At 36.5% G+C, this 23,389-nt stretch overlaps 1 protein-coding gene across 3 annotated transcripts in view; it reads left to right on the top strand.

Annotated features, from left to right (window-relative positions):
• Nucleotides 1-23,389, top strand: part of LOC106869090 (GTPase-activating protein skywalker) — a 68,706-nt gene that overhangs the window by 14,154 nt on the left and 31,163 nt on the right. For all 3 annotated transcript variants that reach the window (XM_014914615.3, XM_014914616.3, XM_014914617.3), the window contains exons 2-6: nucleotides 7,667-9,278; nucleotides 10,820-11,130; nucleotides 14,695-14,796; nucleotides 17,101-17,191; nucleotides 22,306-22,397. In XM_014914615.3, coding sequence (XP_014770101.1) covers nucleotides 8,969-9,278; nucleotides 10,820-11,130; nucleotides 14,695-14,796; nucleotides 17,101-17,191; nucleotides 22,306-22,397 — 906 coding nt within the window. In that variant the 5' untranslated portion in view covers nucleotides 7,667-8,968. The remainder of the gene's footprint in view (nucleotides 1-7,666; nucleotides 9,279-10,819; nucleotides 11,131-14,694; nucleotides 14,797-17,100; nucleotides 17,192-22,305; nucleotides 22,398-23,389) is intronic.

The raw sequence follows: 23,389 nt of genomic DNA, 5'->3' as shown, positions 1-23,389 counted from the left end.
AAAAATTAATAACTCCGTACTATGCAAAAAAAAAAGTATTGAGTAATTCTTCAGTCTAATGTTAAACTGTTTTGGTATTATGATGAGAATATAGAGAGGGAGAGTGGAAGAGGAAGAGAGAGAGAGAGAGAAAAGACTGATAGACAGATAGACTGAGTATTAAGTAAATGTGAAATGAAGTTTGTTAGGTTTAATTTTTACAGATTAACTCTTCAGGGATTGAAAGAATTATAGCATGATGCAATTGAAACAGTTTCCTCCCATCCCTTGTAAAATACAAAAAAAAACATAAAATAAAAAACATAGCTTTTTCACACTCAGAGACAGTTACCCTATATTTTACAAGAATTCAGTGAAGTTGTCCTTGACAATTAAATTGATACTAGTTGTTATGTTGATGTTGGTTTTAAAGAGAATGGTAGTGGCGGTGGTGGTGTTGATGATGGTGATGATGATGATGATGATAGTGATAGTGGTGATGTAATTTATTTTCTTTCCTTCTTGTCCTGTATTCTTAAAGCTGACAGCTTACATTACTGCACCATAATGATGCAAATACTTTCGTTTCTGAAATTTCATACCAATTATAACCCGGTTGTTAAGTTCCTCACATCTGTGTGTGTGTGTTAATGGGAGGCATAACTAACTATCCAGAACCTGTCCTTCCTATAGAATTGCAGCCACTGCTTTTTCCTTTCTCCCTTTCTCTGTGACAAACGCTTGTCAACTAAGTTAAATTAGTTGCCAATGGACCTGTTAGACATGTAACAATGCTTTATAAACTGTGAAGTTTTTAGTGTAGACAATGACAGTTTGTCAGTTGACAAGAACCATTTTAATGATAGCTAACTGAAAGAGAAAAAATGGCGGAGAGATTCCTGTTTGTGATTTAGATCTGTGACAAATTTTTTGAAACAATTATTTCCAAATATCTCCAGGTACAGGCTTCCCAGCCACATGGTTCTTGGTTCAGTCCCACTGTGTGGCACATTACCAAGTGTCTTCTAACATAGCCTCAGGTTGACCAAAGCCTTGCGAGTGGATTTGGTAGATGGAAAACTGTCCAACCCATGCCAGCATGGAAAACGGATGTTAAGTGATGATGATGAGATGATGAGTATGGGCATCCACATAGTTTTTGCCTACAAAATTCAAGAGATGGGGAGGAAGACATACAGAGAGAGAGAGGGGGGGTGACATGCAGAAAGAGAGACAGAGAGGGAGAGGGACTTACACAGGGAGAGAGGGACATACATAGAGAGAGACAGTGAGAGGGGACATACAGAATGGGAGAGAGAGAGAAACTAGATTAAAAGCAATTTTTTTTTGTTTCTCAGATGGAGTTCATTAGCCAGAATTTCTTATCTGAGAGAAAAATGTCTTTGTGGTTTGTTTGTTTCTAATTATGTTACATAATTATCAAAGAAATGTGATACCATGACTGTCAATTCCTTTCAATATCATCTAGGTGACCTCATGTTGTCTTTCAGTTGGTTCCCGACAAAATGAAGTGTGTCATTCGTAAGCCTAAGTTAGAGGTACAGATTGTCAGAAATGGAATGAACTGTTTTTAAAACACCTTAGTGTATTTAGATATGTTCTTTTGACAAGTCTGTGTTTCTAGGGGCCAGAAAATAAATATTTCAGCTCTCGACAGTTGCTAACACTCTATCAAGATCAAGTAAGACCCCACGGTGAAGGACTGTCCCATACATTTGGACAGTATTGCTGCTACACATATTTTCACTTTGTGTAGCAAGGTGAATGACTGGGTATAATTGACAAGTCTATATTTTTATTCTTTTATTACTTTGTTATTTTACTTGTTTCAGGCATTAGACTGTGGTCATGTTGGGGCACTGCCTTGAAGAATTTTAGTCAAATGAATCAACTTCAGTACTTTTTCTGTTGGTCTCTTTTGCTGAACCACTAAGTTATGAGGATGTAAACACACCAACACCAGTTGTCAAGCAATGGTGGGGGACAAACAACATACACACAAGTGTATACAATGGGCTTCTTTCAGTTTCAGTCTTCAAAATCCTATCACAAGGCTTTGGTCTGCCTAAGGTTTCACACAGTGGGACTGAACCCAGAACCATGTTGTTGGGAAGCAAACTTCTTACCACACAGCCATGCCTGCACCTATTTCCAGATATTCTATACGTCCACCTTTTGGAGAACCATCACCTGTACATTTTATAAGACATCCCCCACCACACAAAAAACTACCTGACTAGTTGGCAGGGCATGGAGCTGCTTACTAACACACTTCAACCTCTTCAATTATGCATTTTATGTCACTACTACCAGTGGCCTCTGTCCCTTGGAGGTGGTTGGTCTCATGTTACCTCTACTCAGGTCCATCCAAGTAATTTTCTTAACTCTCCTCCTCTCCATCATCAATATTGTGACCACTGTCCTCCTCTTACTATTGTGGCAACTATCACAACCTGAACTAGCCACCAAGCCCAATATTTCTCCTAAGGAGAATTACAGCCATCTGTAATTTATACCTTACCCTTGTATTTTTCTTGCGGTTGGTGATTTGTAGGTAGTCAAGAAAGTCAAATGCCACTTTCTCAGAGGGTCTGTAAAAGTTGTGGCCATACAGATCTTCTCGCCAAAACAAACTGTTAACAAAAAGAATGAAAAAGTGACATCTTTCCAAAATCTACTAGGGTCAATAGACTTGATCCATTATTCTGTTTAACACAATCACCACTACCATGACCACCTCCACTGTCACCACTGCCATTGCCACCACTATCACCATCTGATCCTTTGGCACTTTTGTAGCTAGCATTTAGACCAGGTCTTTCAGTAAGAGGACAACCTCTTCCTCTTTTTCTTCTATGATTCTTGGAGGTCTTTAAAAAATGGTCATAGATGTTTCCCCACTTCTTCTGATTAAGTCTTAAAAACAAAAGAAAAAGCAGTGCCTTCATAGAAATTCCCTTTCTGGTGGGAACTCTGTCTCTTCAAGAAAAAGCTATTACTGTTGTTGTTTAACCCCTGGTTACCCCCCAATTGATCAAACATGATCAATCAGGTGTTCCAACCATAGCTACCACATCCATTTTTTCCCCTTCAGCCATAATATGTCTAGGACCACACAACACAATCCAATGTATCCTTTCTTGTACTAGCAGGTTGTGATTTGAGTAGATTTGGTTGCTGTTTTTAGCAGACTAAGCAATCACAGAGAAACCATGATCTTGCAATTGTGAGTACAACACCCTAACAGAGAAGCTATTTCATTGGTTCATCATGAAAATGAGTTGCATCTGCAGCAGAGTGCTGCCTCACACTCAATGACTCCAAATGCCATAGCTATGCAGGGGAAAACCATCACACTGTCTAAATTTTGGTCTTTCATTATTCCTGGATTAGCTTTTGTTAGGATCACTCTTTACACCTTATCAGTTTCCAAGCAAATTTAAAGGGGGCCGTTGCCAGTACCGCCTGACTGGCCTTCGTGCCAGTGGCACGTAAAAGCACCCACTACAATCTCGGAGTGGTTGGCGTTAGGAAGGGCATCCAGCTGTAGAAACTCTGCCAAATCAGATTGGAGCCTGGTGTAGCCACCTGATCCACCAGTTCTCAGTCAAATCGTCCAACCCATGCTAGCATGGAAAGCGGACGTTAAATGATGATGATGATGATGATAATGATTTTCATATCTAAATAGAGCAAAGTCCAGAATCTAATGAAATTTGTAAGGTTGTTAACCGTCTTGAGACTCCCAGGCCGATTGAGTGGCCCAAGTGATACAAACCAAAAGGACTTTGAGGCCGATCCATTGGCCCAATGAAACAAACGTTTTGAAGTATAATAGCCAATCAGGGATCATCTTTCAGTTGATATAATATAAAATTATATAATATATATAGTTTTACATATTAATAAATTGGTTTTAGGCACTTTGTCCTTTGTTTTCTACGGGCTTCTTTCAGTTTCTGTCTACCAAATCCACTCACAAGGCTTTGGTCGGCCTGAGGCTATAGTAGAAGGCACTTGCCCAAGGTGCCATGCAGTGGGAATGAACCCGAAACCATGTGGTTGGTAAGCAAGCTACTTACCACACAGCCACTCCTGCGCCTATATGTATAGTTTTACATATTAATAAATTAGTTTTAGGCACTTTGTCCTTTGTTTTCAACATGCACCCAGAATTTTCAATTTCAACAGGAAAAACATGGCTACACATGTGTCTCGAAAGAGTTAATGGTCAACTGTTAAACCAAAAAGAATTTATAGAATATCAATAAGTATGATTACTGTAAAATTTGTTAGGTTTTTGTTTTTCAATAGAAATTAGAGAAAAACGAAGGTGTTGTTGATCTGGTTTTTGGCAATGAAATTCATTTGTTTGTTTTTATACGGTGGTGATTTAATTTGTGTTCTCCATGTTTGTGGTTTACAAAAACAAATAAATCGATAAATAAAATGAAATGTGTGTTACTAGTTAGAAATAATCTTATAATTTGGATAGAGTGTAACAGACCTGGAGCATTGTAGCTATGTTATTGATGAGGTCATGAATGGCAATTAGTCAAGCAATCAATTAGCTAATTGGTAAATTAGTTAACGAATTGACTAGTACTCTTTACTCTCTTTTACTTGTTTCAGTCATTTGACTGTGGCCATGCTGGAGCACCGCCTTTAGTCGAGCAAATCGACCCCAGGACTTATTCTTTGGATGCCTAGTACTTATTCTATTGGTCTCTTTTGCCGAACCGCTAAGTTACGGGGACGTAAACATACCAGCATCGGTTGTCAAGCTATGTTGTGGGGGGACAAACACATACATATATATATATATACATATATACGACGGGCTTCTTTCAGTTTCCGTCTACCAAATCCACTCACAAGGCTTTGGTCGGCCAGAGGCTATAGTAGAAGACACTTGCCCAAGGTGCCACGCAGTGGGAATGAATCTGGAACCATGTGGTTGGTAAGCAAGCTACTTACCACACAACCACTCCTGCGCAATGAATTAAAACTGACTCTCCTAAAGCACAACATCTGTTTCAGCACGTGATTTCACCTCAAGAATCTTAGAAAGCAAGCACTAAAAATAAATCCTACTTGTCCTTATATATTACAAACAGCAGCTTGACTCCATCTGTGGCAGAACTATAAGACTTGTATTAAAATCCTGATTGCCTTAGCTGGAGTTTATTGACAAGTTCTTTTTTTTTTTTTTTTTTTTTTTTTTTTTACTTCAACCAAATCAGAAACTCTGATACAGCTGTGTTCTGACTGCCATCTGCTTAGACATTAAAGTCAACTTTATAAGTCTAAGTGAACCCATTTCTATTTAATTATTCTTTCAACATTGCATGTAATTTTTGATCTTCACTTTGAAATTTTATCCTTATCTAGAAATACATAATTCTTTTGACAAAGCTCTCAAGGTAATTATATTAATTGTAGCTATTTATCTTCAGAAGTGGAGGCGCAATGGCCCAGTAGTTAGGGCAGCGGACTCGCGGTCATAGGATCGCGGTTTCAATTCCCAGACCGGGCACTGTGAGTGTTTATTGAGCAAAAACACCTAAAGCTCCACGAGGCTCCGGCAGGGGATGGTGGCGAACCCTGCTGTACTCTTTCACCACAACTTTCTCTCACTCTTACTTCCTGTTTCTGTTGTGCCTGTAATTCAAAGGGTCAGCCTTGTCACACTGAATATCCACGAGAACTACGTTAAGTGTACACGTGTCTGTGGAGTGCTCAGCCACTTGCACGTTAATTTCACGAGCAGGCTGTTCCGTTGATCGGATCAACTGGAACCCTCGACGTCGTAAGCGACGGAATGCCAACAACAACAATTATCTTCAGAAAATATTTTCTTTTTCTGAAGGTTTATGTTTCATTTTACTTTCCAAGACAACTGGACCAATCTATTGAGTTTCCATTTTTATATTAGCAACAAGTACTGATCTTTGTCTGTTGTCTCAGTCATTGAACTATGGCCATGCTAGAATACTGCCTTGAACAGATTTTAGTTGAATGAATTGACCCCGGTACTTATTCGTTTAGGTTCTCTTACCAAACTGCGAGTTTTCGGATATGTAAACAAACCAACACTGGTTATAAAACAGCAGTGGGGGGGGGACAAACAGATGTGTGCTGGGTGCATTTTACATGCCAAATGCACCTGTGCTGGTGACACGTAAAAAGCACCCATCACACACTGTTAAGTGGTTGGCATTAGGAAGGGCATCCAGTTATAGAAACCATGTCTCAACAACTGAATACACACAAGCAATGATATACAATATTCGTCATCATTTTCCTCCTCCTAACTTGACATAATATCACTTTTTACAGATTTGTTTTACTCATTATTTCCTGATTTCAAAATGAGTGGTGGACAACCAAAGTCTTTGAGTTATGGAAATTCCCCTAACATTCCAATCTTTGATATTGGAGGAAATGAAAATGAATTCGGAGTGGTCCAGTCTCCACATAGTGACAGTTATATCCATTCACATCTTCGAGACAGACAAGCGAAAGGACCATGGGTAGATAAGGAAGCATTAAAACCAATGGAAATTAACCTGAAACCCACCAAATTACCATCGTTAGTTCAACAAGGAAGCAATCCACAGCTAACAAAGTCACAGAGCTCCAACGAATTATCAGTACCAAAATTTGCTGCAGTCTATGATGAATGCCAAGAGGAAATGTTCCAACTTGATGATGAGGCTGAAGATCTAATGCCTTTGAATCTCTCTCAAGCAACAAAACAAAGGAAAATGTCAAAATCTCATGATGTATTGAATGAAACCATATTAGAGATGTCCTGATCATCTTCTGCAGTGAGCTGCAGAATCGTGTCAATGTAACTGACTTACCCCCAACTCGAAATTGCTGGCCTTGTGCCAAAATTTGAAACCAATGTTAAGTGAAATAAAAACGATGTATTTCAACAGAAATATAGTAACAAAAGGCTTAACCCTTAAGCCATATCTGACCAAAATATTCTATTTGTGTTATGTTCAAACTGGCCAGATTTAGCCTTTCACACTTACCCTACAATGTCATACAAAAAGTATACAATCCTAGAATCTAAATCTCAAAGCCACAAGATAATGTTTGATTAACTCTAAACAATGTAAATAAATAAACATAACTTTTGACAGAGCAATCTGAATGCTAAAGGGTTAATCCTTCTTATCACAAATATTTATCTGGCGTGATGACAAGTTGACAGAAATAAGGAGGGCATGGAATTAAATGCTTTACAGTAATTTGTATCGACCTTCTTTACATTGCTAGCTCAAATTCCATAGCAGTTAAAGTTTATCTTTTTAGCCATCTGTAACTAATAAAATAAATACCTGTTCTTATTGTTTGTTTCCAAATAGGTTCTGATCAAGAATCTATGATAAGACATTTTTTTTTCTAGTGGCTGTGTGGTAAGAAGTTTGCTTCCTAACCACTTGGTTCTGGGTTCAGTTCCACTGTGTGGTACCTTGGGCAATTGTCTTCTACTATAGCCTTCTGAGTGGGACCATACAAAGGCTCATTTGGGGTCAGTTTTTCTATTTCTCCTATAAGAATTGTCTTTGTTCTTTGTCCAAAGAAACCAATATTATCTCTGTTCCATTCATGAATGTTGAAGTAATCCTTTTTCTTTTTTTTTCTCTTTCAGATATTTTACTTGCACAAAAGAAGAAAGAAAATTCTTGACCATTTCTCTTCAGAATTCTTGTATCAAATAACAACCTGCTTCCTGCAATTACTTGTTGGTTAATGTGTGCCATTCGAGTACAGAAAACAAAATTGCTATGATGCAGCACCATCACATTTGGATAGCAGACAATGGATAAACTATGTCAGTTGAGTTTTCAAATAGCTCACAATCCTACCCAACTCTTCTAATCAGGTTACATGTGAAATAATTTAGTGCTGTTGTTTACAAGTATTCAAGCTAGCAATCCATTTCACTTCAACAGTTGTGTGTGGACTCCTTCAAAGTTCATCATTTGTATATATACATGAATATTTTGTGTCTAAGTTAATTTATGTCCTTCTGTCATCGTAAATTATAGTAACAAGCTGACATTTTTTACTTTTTTTATTATTTATTACCTTCTTCAATGTTTTTTTTTTTTAGTAAAACCTCATTTACAAAAGGTTTAGCAAATACTGTATTTTATTTATAACTTATTCTATTTAGAATTAAAAATAAATAAAAAAATTCTTCAACTGCTCGTTAAATAAAGCACTTGAAAGTAAGCTTGCAAATCAAAAGAAACAAAGTAAAACAAATAGTCTCTCTCTTTCTCTCTCTCTCTCTCTCTGCTTGTCTGTGCAATAAACAAAATTGATCTCAATAAAATCTGAAAACATGACTCCTACTTAAATACATCTATGTTACTACCCCAGGATCTTAACGAGATATTTTATGATTGATCCAACTCACAAAGCTATTTCAAACAACTGATTCAATATCCTAAAAACCCTGTCGATACATCATTACAAAGAACAAAACTAAATCTATTTATTTATACATGCGTTTTATCAATTCCCTTGGACATCTAAAGAACAGTATTATCTTGTTTTGTTTTCTTTTGTAATATTTAAAATTTTCAACTATTTATAATCAATTCCCCAGTTTATTTTTCAAGCTTATTTTCAAGTTTATACTGGTAGTTTGTTAATTTAATTTTCTTTGCAAATTAACAAGCAGGCTTATTAATTTCTCATTGTCAGTTTATTTGACAGACAGCACTTCATTATAATTCATACAACCATTGTGAATATTTTCTTCTTCCCTTCTAAGACTGGCAGATTTAACTGGACAACAGACATAGTCATTGTGCAATAATAATTGAGATTCTAGCTTGTTTTGTAAACGCCACCACTGTCATAGTTTCCCCACCATTAGAACCCACAGAACTACCATAATCATCATAGAGAGAAGAACCTTTAATTTATTATTACCTTCATCATGGAAGAAGCCAATCCAGTATTCACCCAATACGTCGACGTGGGAAAGATAACCGATTTCAATACCAAAGTCAATTCCTTAACAGCTAACCAGTCTTCGTCGCCCATCCGAACGCCAAGTTCTTCTGAAGAGGAACTGCGACAGTTGCTTAACTTGCGGGACAGAAAACCTCTGAAATTATTTCTCAGGTCAAATCATTGGCCAGTTGACCACCCTTTACGAAAGACCCTCTGGCCACTTCTCTGCTCAAACTTACACAAGACGCACAGCAGCATTTATGAGGAAATGAAAGAACAGTTGTTTGGAAACGGTAAGTACCAAAAAGACAATTCTTTGCAGTTGGTACTTTATGTTAACACTTTCTTTCTCTTTCTCTCTAATTCTTCTTTCTCTCTCTCTCTCCCACACCTCTTTCTCACCTCCCTTCCTCTCACACATACATCTCTCTTTCTCTCATGTTCTCCCATTTCTCTCTCATATACACTTGTCTCTCACTTCTCTCTCCCTTATTTACTCTCCTCTCACTTTTTCACCTCATTCTTCCATCCATATGCCTCTCTCTCCCTCATTTATTCTCCTCTCTCTTCATCACTTCATTTTTCCATCCATACACCTCTCTTTTACATAAGCATCTCTCTTTCTCACCTCTTATGCCCTCTCTCTTAACCAAAAGATATATTACTCCCAATGACAACGTCTGAGATGTTATATGGAAATGTCAAAAAGAGAATGCAGAAATCCCGCTGACAGGTCTGCTAGTATTTACTTTAGTTCCTTTCACATTACACTTCAAATCCTGCAAGGGTTCATTTTTAGTACTTCACCCCACCACGACACTAAGATCAATAAAATAAACACCCACCCAATACTGGGGTTGATTCACTACATGCTTCCTCTCTCCTTCTTTCTTAAATCTTTATTGCCCTGTATCTATGTGAGACATTTGTATTTTCGCAAAATGTTTAAACACAAATAAGTGGATGAGACCCAGAGTGTCATATGACAAATTTCAATTTACCAGAATGCTTGTATATAAGTAGTGGAGGCGCAATGGCCCAGTGGTCAGAGGGCCGCAGTTTCGATTCCCAGACTGGGCATTGTTTATTAAGCGAAAACACCTAAAGCTCCATGAGGCTCCAGCAGGGGCTGATGGCAACCCCTGTTGTACTCTTTCGCCCCAACTTTCTCTCACTCTTTCTTCTTGTTTCTTGAGTAATGCTGCGATGGACTGGCATCCCATCCAAATAGATAGATATGTTGATGCAAACAGGAAAAATGGAACTCAAAATATGAGTATATGTATATTTTTATTAATATTCAGCAGAAGTAACAGAGTGACTGAAGGTCTGGGAGTTTCGTGTGTTGGCACTTACCAAACGCATGAAACTCTCAGACCTGCTAAAAATTAATAAAACTATATATATATATATATATATATATATATATATATATATATATATATATATATATATATATATATATATAGTGTTTTATTAAAGGTGAAAAGAATTTCACAAAACTGATCATCATGAGTTGGTAATAATGAATACTTATAAATACTTATAAGCTATTGCATTATTCTAAATACTTGCGACTGTCTTACAGTTGCTTAAATAAAACTCTGGTTAACAGTTAGTGAAATACTATTTTACTCAACCTTTGCTATTTGAGAACATTTTTTGTTTAACGTTTTGTACCCATGTGCTTGTGTGTGTGTGTATACATACACACATGCATACTTTTTCATCTAACTCATGCCAGCATTAAAAAAATGGACTGAAAACCAAAACGTTATTGTGTGTAAAAGAAACAAAATATTGAATACAAACATAGATCTTTTTCTCTTTCCAGAGACCAAAAACCACGTTCCTGTATCAGTCTTAGGAGACCACAAAATTTCCACACCATATTTCTTAAACAACTTAGGCATGGAAGAAGTTGAAAAGATTTTGGCAATCATTTCCCATACGAATCCTGATATTTCTTACTGTCCAGTGCTCCAATGTTTAGTCAGTATCCTGCTTCATTACATGGAACCTTCGGATTGTTTCAACACCGTTTACAATTTGTTCCGCAGCAAAGCCCAGTTTTACTTACCCATGAATAAATCATCCCATAATGCAATTAAACTGGTTATGCGAGACCTTTCGAAGAAATATGCAGTAAGTAGTTTTACAATAATCTATTAGTTTTGAAAACACTATGCTCTGTTGCCAAATCAAAGTGTACCAGAAAATTAAGCATATATATATATAGGCGTGTGTGTGTGTGTATACACATCAGAAATGGCTCTGATGAAAGTGCCATTAATTTTTTTTAGGTCATTCAATTTTTCTCACTGATCATTAGATCGATTGAGTAAACCTATCAGCAATGTACCTATAATGACTACTGGAAACAGCTGTAAGCCAAATTTACTCTAACACAGGAAAAATATGTAATGACCATTATCTATAACTTACATATATAAAGCGAAATTGTGATGGCACCTGTGCCCAGCGTCACCTTCCTGGCACGTGTAAAGACATTCGAGCGAGATTGTTGCCAGTGCCGCTGGACTGGCTCCTGTGCAGGTGGCATGTAAAAAACACCTTTTTGAGCGTGGCCATTGCCAGTACCATGTGACTGGCCCTCGTGCCGGTGGCACGTAAAAGCACCCACTACACTCTCAGAGTGGTTGGCGTTAGGAAGGGCATCCAGCTGTAGAAACTCTGCCAGATCAGATTGGAGCCTGGTGCAGCCTTCTGGCTTGCCAATCCTCAGTCAAATCGTCCAACCCATGCTAGCATGGAAAGCGGACGTTAAACGATGATGATGATGATATAAGTATTAAGTATATTCTTCTCTTTGTATAAACTTAATGGATATTATGGAATTCAAGGTGCATATCCAGTGGCAGGAGTATTCCCACTGTATGATGACATTTGGCAGCCAACAACTATGGACAAGCTTTGTATTGCATACTACAAGGTTTCTAGCCAAATATTATTCAACTATGCATTAGGCATATGTATATGCGTGTGTGTGTGTGTATAAATATATATACAACATTAGTGCAGGTGTGGCTGTGTGGTTAAGATGTTTGCTTCCAAACCACTTGAATCGAGGTTCAGTCTCACTGTGGAGGCCAAGTATCTTCTACCACAGCCCCAGGTCAACCAAAGCTTCATGAGTGGATTTGGTTGATGGAAACTAAAAGAACCCCATTGTGTGTTTTTGTGAATGAATGTGTGTGTGAGTGAGTGATTTTCTGTCTTCTTGTTACCCTTTTACTTGTTTCAGTCATTTGACTATGGCCATGCTGGAGCACTGTCTTAAAGGGTTTTTAGTCACAGAAATTGACCACAGGGCTTATTCTTTGTAAGCCTAGTACTTATTTTATCTATCTCTTTTGCCAAACTGCTAAGTTATGGGACCATAAGCACACCAACATCGGTTGTCAAGCGATGGTGGAGGAACAAACACAGACACAAAGACCCACACACATAAATATATATATATATATATATATATATATATATATGACGGGCTTCTTTCAGTTTCCATTTACCAAATCCACTCACAAGGCTTTGGTTGACCCAAGGCTATAGTAGAAGACCATGCTTACCCATGCAGTCGGACTGAACCTGGAACCATGTGATTGGGAAGCAAGCTTCTAACCACACAACCATACCTGTGCCTCATCTTGACATTATTTAAATTAATGTCAGTCACAAACAGTGTCATTCATTTTCAATATTCTGAAAAAACATGTTTGGGAAAATATTCTGTCACTTAAGGTTAGTGACAACAAATAGGAAATTTGCCTCAAAAAGCTTCATCCAACCCATGCAAGCATAGAAAAGTGAATGTTAAAACAATGATGATGTGTATACGTGTATTTAGTAGGTTACTTTAATGAAATACTGTACAAGTTATTATTGTTTAGATGATCATCATTCCACTCCTATACCTGTATTGCATTGTAAATATATTATCCATGCAAAGGTAAGCTAGAATGTCAGAAATGTGAGCTCCATAATATTTGAATAATGATAGAAGCCAATTATTGGTTTTTGAAGTACATTTAATGATATGCACATTTCAAGTGCTTACGCAATGAGTAGTTGCTTAATTATCCACTTCCCTCAGGCAGCTGAAGCAATATATATATATAGATATAGATATATAAACACATATATATATAGATATATATACACACATATATATAGATATATATACACATATATAGATATACACACACACACACACACATATATATATATATAGATAGATAAATAGATAGATAGATATACACATATATATATACATATATATATACGTACACACACACACACAGAAGCAGGCACTTGAGTGCAAAACAATGTAGAGAAAATAGTACTCAAATACCAAGGGTAGAGTAATATGCTTTATTATAAAAGCATATTCTTCAAAACTGTCCAACAAATGGGAACATGAAACTGGATAACAGTTCTGTGAGTATTTTGCTGCTTTTATAATAAAGCATGATATATATATATATATATATATATATATATGCACACACACATATATAATGAAAATATGACTGGAGAAAATCACATCTTTAATTGATGATTCCACCATACAATACTAATGATCATTTCTACTTGCATTTATTGGTGTCTGATTGTTTGATTTAGTTAACCAAATTCTGGATTTTTTAATCCATTTTTCTTCATATATATATATATATATATATATATATATATATATATATATATATATATATATATATATATATATATATATATATATATATATATATCACCATTATCATTATTTTGCATTCATTTCTCATTCTGGCTTGAGTAGGATGATTCATCAGGATTTAGCACATAAGAAGACTATATCCCACTCTGTTTCATTTCTGTGGCTAGACCTAGATGCCCTTCGTAACACCAACAATCCTACAGAATGCACTGAATGCATATTTTCATGGCACCAGCATTATAGAGGTCACCTTGCCACCAGCAAGACTGAAAAACTGTTGTGTCGACGCCCCCAGGTGAAGAAGTAGGATCTCCCAAGACATATAAATAGAGGTAGTCTGGCCGTGGTAGGTGTGTTGAGTAGAGATCATCCGAAGGTGCTAGATAGCAGTAGCTTGAGACATAACAAAACCCCTCATAAGCTCTGCATTATCACTGCTCTGCACATTTAAAGTGGTGAGTTGGCAGAGTCATTATAGCATTGGAGAGAATGCTTCTTGGTATTTGTTTTAACTCTCTACACTGTAAGTTCAAATTCTGTCATGGTCAACTTTGTCTTATTCTTTTGGGGTCAATTCGAAGCAGAATATTGGACCTAATGCCTTGCACTATTTGTTCTGGCACTTTGTCTTCAGAGTTAAAATTCTGCTATGGCTTCTTTAGATAGAAGCATTAATCTATTACTTGGGTTAACACCATCACTTGGCACCTTGGAGAAACATTAATGGCATCAATCTCACTGGTCTACAAGAGCCTGTGAAGACTATAGCACTGTTCCTTCCTCTAGACCCAGTAAGTCATAAACAAAAACACAGAAAGTGAATATAAATTTTTCAGTATTTTCAGATAGTTAAAATGGATCTTCCACAATGTAATTGCTAATTAAATAAATACATAAATAATTCTCGCAAATTAGTATATTTGGTTATTTTTTAATTAAAAAAAACAAAGGATGATCTATAACCTTTCTTATTCATTTTCTTTTTTTATTTTCAGAGATCTGCTCATAGTTATATCCAGCAGCACAGTAAATCTACAGAAACTGTATTTCATGACTGGCTTTGGTGGATTTTCAGAGACTTACCATTCCATTTTCTGGTTTGTAGCATTTTTTATCCTTTTGGTAATTCTTTGAAAATTTCCTGTTTATATTTATTTATTTATCTTTTACCTCTTACTTGTTTTGTCATTGGATTGTGGCCATGCTGGGGCACCACCTTGAAGGGTTCAGTCTAACAAATTGACCCCAGTCCTTATTTTTTAATTTTAAGCATGGTATTTATCCTATTGGACACTTTTTGCTAGTTGTTAAGTGGTTGTGGGAGACAAACACACACACATGTATATATGATGGGCTTCTTTCAGTTTCAGTCTACCAAATCCACTCACAAGGCTTTTGTTGGCCTGAAGATATAGTAGAAGACACTTGCCCAAGGTGCTGTGCAATGGGACTGAACCCAAAAACTATGCAGTTGGGGAGCAAACTTCTTACCTCACAGCTATACCTGCACCTATTTATTTATTTCATTGTTTGGTCAAGGAGAAAGGCACTGTCTTTGACTTTTTATAGGGACCTCAGATACTGATTAAGGTAGAGAAGGATGGATGGAGATATCCTCAAAGTGGAAAGCTGGTGCTAGATGCTTACAATATAATGGACTCCTATGGCACAAAAGATGTTAAATATGCCAAAGCTATAACCAAGTAGGCCTTACTGAGATTTGAACTCAGAATGCAAAGAACTTGAACAAATACTGCAAGGCATCCAATTCATCCAATTCCACCAATCCATTGGCTTGGATTGGTACTTTTTGTTTTTATCAGTCTTGAAAAGATAAATGGCAAAGTTGACCTTGGCAGGATTTGAACTCAGAGTGCAGAAAGTCAGAACAAATACCATGAAGTATTTTAGGAGATTGGCTGGAATGAGTTGTAGTATTATTTGTTCTGGTGTTCTACACTCTGATTTGAAACCTTGCTGATGTCAATTTTGCCTTTCATTCTGCCAGGGTCAATAAAATAAGAAGTACCAATCAAGTACTGGGTCAAGGGTAGGAGTGGGGTGGATTAAAAGAGTGTCTGTATCTAATCACAACTACATGGGTGGGCACTTAAAACCATTAGCAAAAACACAATACAAGTTGATACTGAATTGTCTTCAATTGCAAGTGATAGCCATAGCCTTTTACAAATGACTTCACATTATTGATTTTCTAATGCTGATGTCACAAGGCCTCAAAAGGGTAACCTTGAAGGTGAGAAATCAATTTAATCAATTCCAGGTTTACTACTCATCTTTGTCATAACTGGTGACATGAAAGGCTGAGATAATCCTTGAGTTTGAACTTGAGAGACTTTTTGCATCTTAAGCCCTTCACTTCCTACAGAGCATGGATTATCAATGACTTTTTTCCACTCTTCTTAACTCTGGGCTATTTTCCCCGAGAGAAGGTCTTCCTTTCTCAGGTCTTGTTGGTTTTGAATTCTCATCAATGCTTTCCTAACTTTTTGCTAGATAGGGATGTTGACCCCGCAGAATGTAGAGAGAACAGAATGAAATACTTACTGCAAAACATCTAATCTATCATTGTACCATTTCTGTCAACTTACTGACCCCCACATCACAAAACCAGTTTCTTGCACTGGTACAAGACCCTTGAAATTGCTTAGGGGTTAGGGTTATAGTTGATATTTATTAATATCTAAAGTATTACTTGTATTGTTTTCTTGTCCCAAGAGGGGTTCAAAACTTGGACCACAAAGGGACATGCATCAATTCATTTTCTCTAGTGTTGTATCAATTCTGCCACCACCATTAAAAGTGCACTAATGTGTTACTATTGTTTAGGCTCAGATCAACCCTGCTTGAGTAGACATTTGATCAAAACCTTTCCAAGTATGCCCTCCCATTTTTTTAGAAACATCTCACACTACATCATCCAGTCTGTTCTTTCCTTATATAAAATGCTAGTTTTGATTCCAAGGGTATTTGGCTGCTATTTTTAGCAGGTAGGGCAGCTATGTAGAGCAGGCCTGGCCAACTTGAATTACATTGCGGGCCACTTCAATCACAAAAAGTTTTTTGAGGGCTGCTTGTATACTGACAGAATGGAAAATATTATGCCTTCTCATGCTATTATGACAATAATGAATGAATGATTGTTGATTCAACATGAAATATTATCATTGCCAAAACAGTAGTATCTTTCCGTTTTACTTTTCATTACAATCGTTAATTTTTGATAAATTCTTTTAAATGTTTGTTTAAATAAACCCATTTCAAGAAAGTATCAAGCAGGCCACAAGGTAAAAACCTCAGGTTGGCCAGCCCCAATGTAGAGCCTCCCTCATTCACTGATGTGTTGTGTTTTATTTTCTTTATTCATTCATGTTTAATTTCAGGTGAAAGTAATTGATTGCTACCTGCTTGAAGGATTCAAGGTATTTTATAGAGTGTCCATTGTATTACTAACACTCTTCTCCAAACAATCAGGTAAGTTACTACAATATTTTTTTCAATATATAATTTGTAATAATGTGTAGTAATGTACTGCCTGACCTTGTGGATGTTTCATAGTTGAATTAGAAACAACCACCCAAGTATTAAAGATCAATATGACATTTTAAATGTTACACACACCATCATAGTTATCATTCAACATCTCTGTCCTTTTCCGGGCACAAGTTGGATGGTGTGTCAAGGATCTAATGATTCAAAAGACTGCATCATCAGATAAATAGTGTAAAAGAGAGAGGTTAAACAAAATATTACTGGTGTGTGCAAACATACACTTATACACATGTCAACACTAACGGCATGCATACATATACGGATATGCCCCCTCCCAGTCTTGTACACACATACACATATACAGCTAATTGTTGTGTGTGTGTATGCACTAATAGCATTTGTGAGTGTGTGTATGTATGCGTGCGGCAGTTGTGTTTGTTTGAATCTCTCTTTCCCTCTGTCATTTACTTCTATCATCCCCTTTCCACAGCATAACAGATGCTTTAGGAATCGATCGCTAGCACCTTTAATGTAATAGATGTTTTTAATGCAAGTGTATCAGCTGGGAACATACTCTTTATGTCTACAAGCACAATAAAATAAATGTAGCCAATGCTGTAAAGGATTTCATTATGTGAAGGGGATCTAGTCATAAAAACTGTGCTGAAACAACAACATAGATAACCACTATATTGATCAGTTTGTCTCTGTTGTTGTGTGTACTAGATAATGATGATAAATTCTGGTGGGTAATTAGGTGACTTTGTGAGATCCCTCTAATGCCAGTATGGAAAATAACATTCAAATAATGTAAGGTGATGCTGATACAGAAAACTGGGCAACCCGTTTCTATAAGCAATCAAAATTTGGTTAAAATAATTGTTTGGCTCTCAACATGATTATATGTAAATTTGTTGTAAGCACAAGCATGGCTGTGTGACTAAGAAGATTGCTTGCCAACTACATGGTTTTAAATTCAATCCCACTGTGTGGAGCCTTGAACACATGTCCTCTACTAAAGTCCCAGGCCGACCAAAGCCTTGTGAGTGGATCTGGTAATAGTAGACAGAAACTGAAAGAAGCCAACATAGGGGTATGTAATTTAGTTGAAAGGAGAGGCAAAGAGAGTGCGTGTTTAATGAAGGGAACACAACGTGGCTACACACTCAAATTCTTTAGAAAATCATACAACTTCATCTTGTGATTTTTAAAATAACTATAGAATTGCCATGGGTACTACGAGTTATTATTATATTTATTATTACTGAGGCAGCAAGCTGGCAGGATCGTTAGCACACCAGGCAAAATGCTTAGCAGTATTTTGTCTGCTGGAACATTCTGAGTTCAAATTCCACCGAGGTTGACTTTGCCTTTCGTGCTTTCAGGTGGTGGGGTCGATAAATTAGGTACCACTTGAGTACTGAGGTTGATGTAATCGACTATATCACTCCCCAAATTTCACGCCTTGTGCCTATAACAGAAAGGATTATTATTATTATTATTATTATTATTATTATTATTATTATTTGCACTGTATTTGCTAAATTTATTTTCTTTAAGGATGTTAATGAAGAATTCACATCAGGTTGTTAATATTATTTAACAAATTGTGCTTTTTTTTCTTAACATGTGACAGTGGTGGTTGGATTATTAGATATAGCAGCCAAATGACTCTCAAATCATATTTCTTTAAAAATAAAATGTTACATTGAACACTATAGTCCCAGATATACAAAACATATGGGATGGTCACAGCTGGAGAACTTAAATCAGGATCACACAATAAACACAACTGAGTTATAATAGTTGTTTTGTCATTGTTTAGTGCCAGCACAATCACAGTTGAGCATACTTATGATCAAAGGTATGCCAGCTGTGACCATCTCATTGATTTTGTCTCTTTTGCTTGTTTCAGTCATTTGACTGCAGCCATGCTGGAGCACTGCCTTCAAGGGTTTTTTTAGTCGAAGAAATTGACTCCAGGACTTAATTTTTCTTTTCAGCCTAGTGCCTATTCTATCGGACTCTGTTGCTGAACTGCTAAGTTACGGGGATGTAAACACACCAACACCAGTTGTCAGGCAGTGATGGGGGGGGGGACAAACACACACACACATATATATATATATATATATACACACACACGCACACACGTGCGCAATGGGCTTCTTTCAGTTTCCATCCCCACCACCACAGGAATTTTTTTTACCTTTTATCAAAAATTACATGACACAATATGGCTGTACACTTAAACTGCACAGCAATTGATCTCACATGCAGACATATTAAACAATAGTTAATGAAACCAGAACAAATGGCTGAGTAGAAATAGTATTGGGTTACCAGCTCATGGATTCTGAGTTCAAATCTACTGTATGCATGCATATTTAAGTGTTGAATAATTGGCAGGGTTGATTTTCACTGCAGTTTTTTTTACCCATATTAAAACCAAGTTCATTTGAAGTTTTCAAGGAAAACATTTATACATAAAGATTACAATGATTAAGATAATTACTTGTTAGAGAGTGTATCACTGAAAGCCTGTAGTGAATCATGTTTGTTGACCAAGAATTAGCTACATATTTGTGTTGGTGAGTTGCAGGAAAGTTCTGTGTTCATTGGAGACAAAATGTTCCTTTTTAACCCAAAGTCAAATAGCTGTGCAATGATTCTCTGGTGCTTTGCAATTTATGGTCATGTTTTGGCAGGAAAATTGTGGAAAATTCCATTATCATAGAATTCTAACAAATTTGATTGGTCAGAATTCAGGACAAGTCCTCTGATATTCTGTGACCTATTTCTTGTTATTGAGCTGTTGTGGTTTCAAATCACAGCCCTGCCATAAAATTATATTTAAGACAGTTAAAGCTGGTCGGCTAGTGGTGTTGTAAGAAGGTAGGCATTGTAATACTTTTTCTGACTCTGTTGTTCTGATTTCAAATTTGACCAGAGTCATCTTTGCCTTTCTTTCTTTCAAGGTCAGTGAAATAAAGTACTGCTCCAGTGTGAGGTACCTTATGGTATTTGTTCTGACTCTTTGAATTCTGAGTTTTTAGGTTGCAGTCTTAATCAATGACCTTGTTTTACACAGCCACCAAGACCTTGCATGCATTTTGTGGGGTCCACTCTGTTCCAAGGCCTCTAGTTTGGGAGTAACTTCCTCCCTCCAGTGTGGGTGGCTCTTGGAAGTAAGGATCTTAGGCACAACTCTTCTTTCTTTAACAAAACAGTAAAAAAGAAAACAAGGCTCATTTTCTCGTATCATTTAGAAAGTTGCCTTAGGTAGGCCATCATTCTTTCCCAAAGGAAAATCCAAGTCCCATCTATTTGTCCAAAGCATTTTCTTAAGTTTGTCCTACACATCCAGTGGCAACTCATAGGTAAAATTAGTGTAGGTGCTGCTTCAGAATATTTTTAGCTGTTGTTTTAATATTGTGTAAAAGGAAACAAATGTACAAAAAGAAAATTTATACATAAACTTGATCGGTTCACATTTTAGCCACTGCTGGGTAGTATCTTTAATTTGTTCATTGGACATCACCGCAAATTCCCCCTTGTTTTTCAACCTCTCCCCTAAATCACAAAATAAGGTGGGGGGCAGAATGTGCACTATTTTTCAAATCCTGGCAGCAAAACTGAAGCTGGAAGCAGGATAATAATCTAATTCTACACTTTATCACATTCAAGAATATAAATACGTTTTTAAGCACAACACACGCAGAGTCAAAAAGAAACACTACTTTTCACCAGAATACCGGGTCAGCCCTGTCGTTCACGCAGTGCTCTCTCTCTCTCCCTAACACGAAGCTTCCTATCGAAACACTACATTGCTGAAACTGTGAAGCACACAGTTCTATACAATGATTTTTGTATTTTTTCATAAACTAGGGGATGGCTACTAACATTAAGCTTAAGGATTATATAATGTACAAGTATAAAGAAAGAATTAAAGAAAAAAAGGACTCATTATATTGAATGTTATCGATATATTGAGTGGAAATAGGTGGGTGTTGCAGTTCTGCAGTGCCTATACATGAGCCGCCGCTGTAAACATCCATAACTGTTTTCAGACATTTAGTAAGAAATAGTTGCATACGTTCCGAGAAATATAATCTTTGCTTTCATAAGTTACAAGTTACTCTAATGGGTGAAAAAAATTAGGAAGTTTGTCAAATATGTTTGGATGCCAGGGAAAATTAACCCTTTGCCTGTCTTTTAATACACAGGAGAGACAAAAGGTTAATTTTTTTGCTTCATGAAGGTGAGGTCTCTTGGAGCTGTTTATTCCTGACATCCGAGTGCAGAGTATTATAACAAGTTACCCTAAATGTTAATAAACTAGTTGGTTTAGCAACAAGATTTTACAATGAAACTGTTTGAGTTCAGGATTTGTGTAAGGCAGTTTTAAAGTTAGATCAATAGAATTTTTGATTCAAGGATATTTTTCTTATTTTGAAAGTCGAATACACAGGGTTTTCATTAATCTAAAATTATAGTGGTGGGCGTGGTAGGAATACAAAATAATTTTAAAAATTGAAATCGAGACTTTTGTTTGAGTATAATTTTTAAAAACTAAACTTAAATCTTTATAGATAATGAAAAAAAAAAAAGATGTTTTTATTTTATCGCAAAAACTCACTTTCAATCAGTATGGAAACAGGCATTTTCGTTCAGCAATCTAAGATGGTATTTTATTTATATTAAAAACCAGTGTGCAAGTTGCGGCAAAAAAACTTTGAACTCGCCAATCTTGATAAACATTTTAATAGTAAGCGCACAATGTGTACCAGTCCAGACCATGATGATAACTGAAGAAAACAACATGGTAAAACATTAGCTACATGAAGACACCATTTCTACCTGCCTAACTTCATGATCGCCACACCAATAGCCGCGCAGAATGTAGGAGGTTTTTTTGCCTTATACGTTAAACACTATTTTTAATGCTTTAATTTTTTCTATACGTATTTTACTGCATGTTTTGCTGAATTTTACCATCCCCTGTATAAATTTATTTCAAATTTCACAAGATGATTTAGCTAATTTTACAAAGGAACCTTTTTTTTTATGTGCGTATTATCTTGGTCTTTTTCTAGGAAAACAGCCTCTTTCTGCTAACCACACCGTTCAACAAGCTGTTCAACATTCTATAGAAAATCTGTCTATTCGTGTGGATAAATTCGGCAAGGTAAGAAAAATTCAATGTATTCCAAATAGAATTTCTTTTTCGTGAACAGATTCTATGAATATAATAAATTTTATTAGTTTCACTTCCTTTTAAAGAGGTTGTTAAGCTATCAGATACTTCCTATATAAGACAGCCTTGGTTCAGCATTATATGCGAATGAAACAGCTTGTTAATTAATTGGTACAGCGCCTCTAGTGGTACCGCACCTCCTTAGTGTTCATTCTTATATTTTGGTGGATTGGTTCAGTAAGACTCAAGAGTTATTCTACAGTTTGTTAGTACCATAAGCACAGCACTGGTGATGGTATTCCAACCGTGACTTTTCGGTCAGTATTCTAACGCATTATTAATTTCGCTTTCTTTAATTTTAATGTAACAATTTTGCGTATGTATATGTCTACACGCACATATATAAACACATGTAATCTTTCAGTATTAGTAGACGACGCCATTCACATTTTTTTATTCAGCTTAGCCTCTTTATCTGTCTTGGTGAATGAGGTTCGTTGTCTACTAATACCGAAAGATTGGCTTATATCGTGTATGTCTGTGTATCAGGTATGCACAATGAGTACTCAGGATAGGCTACAGTAATTAAAGTAACTTAACAACGTAGGGCCGTATCGCAAGACACATCTATAATTATAGATGTGTGCACCCACCCTCATTTTTTCATGGAGTTTTCAGAGGTATGTTTTGGACTACATTAAAGATTGTCTCGGAATTTGACGTGAAGGTGGGGGTTCAAGTACCTCAGCTGTCTCTTCGTTCTGATGAGGTGCGTGAATTATCAGCCCCCCCCCCCATCAATTTATTTTCTCCTCAAATTCCGACATAATCGTAATCTACATCATCTGAAAAGTATTTGTTGAAAATATTACCTTAAAATATGCGTTTTTCAGAAAGTTATGAAGAAACAAAGTCGGGGGTAGGTTGGACACACATCTGTAGTATAATACCTAAAATATCAAGTCTCAACCTCGGTTCTCGGG

This window comes from Octopus bimaculoides, chromosome 9 (genome assembly GCF_046866305.1).
Source record: "Octopus bimaculoides isolate indiv1 chromosome 9, ASM4686630v1, whole genome shotgun sequence".
NCBI lineage: Eukaryota > Metazoa > Mollusca > Cephalopoda > Octopoda > Octopodidae > Octopus > Octopus bimaculoides.
Note: the sequence above shows the minus strand (reverse complement) of the source record. Positions and strands in the feature narration are given on the sequence as shown.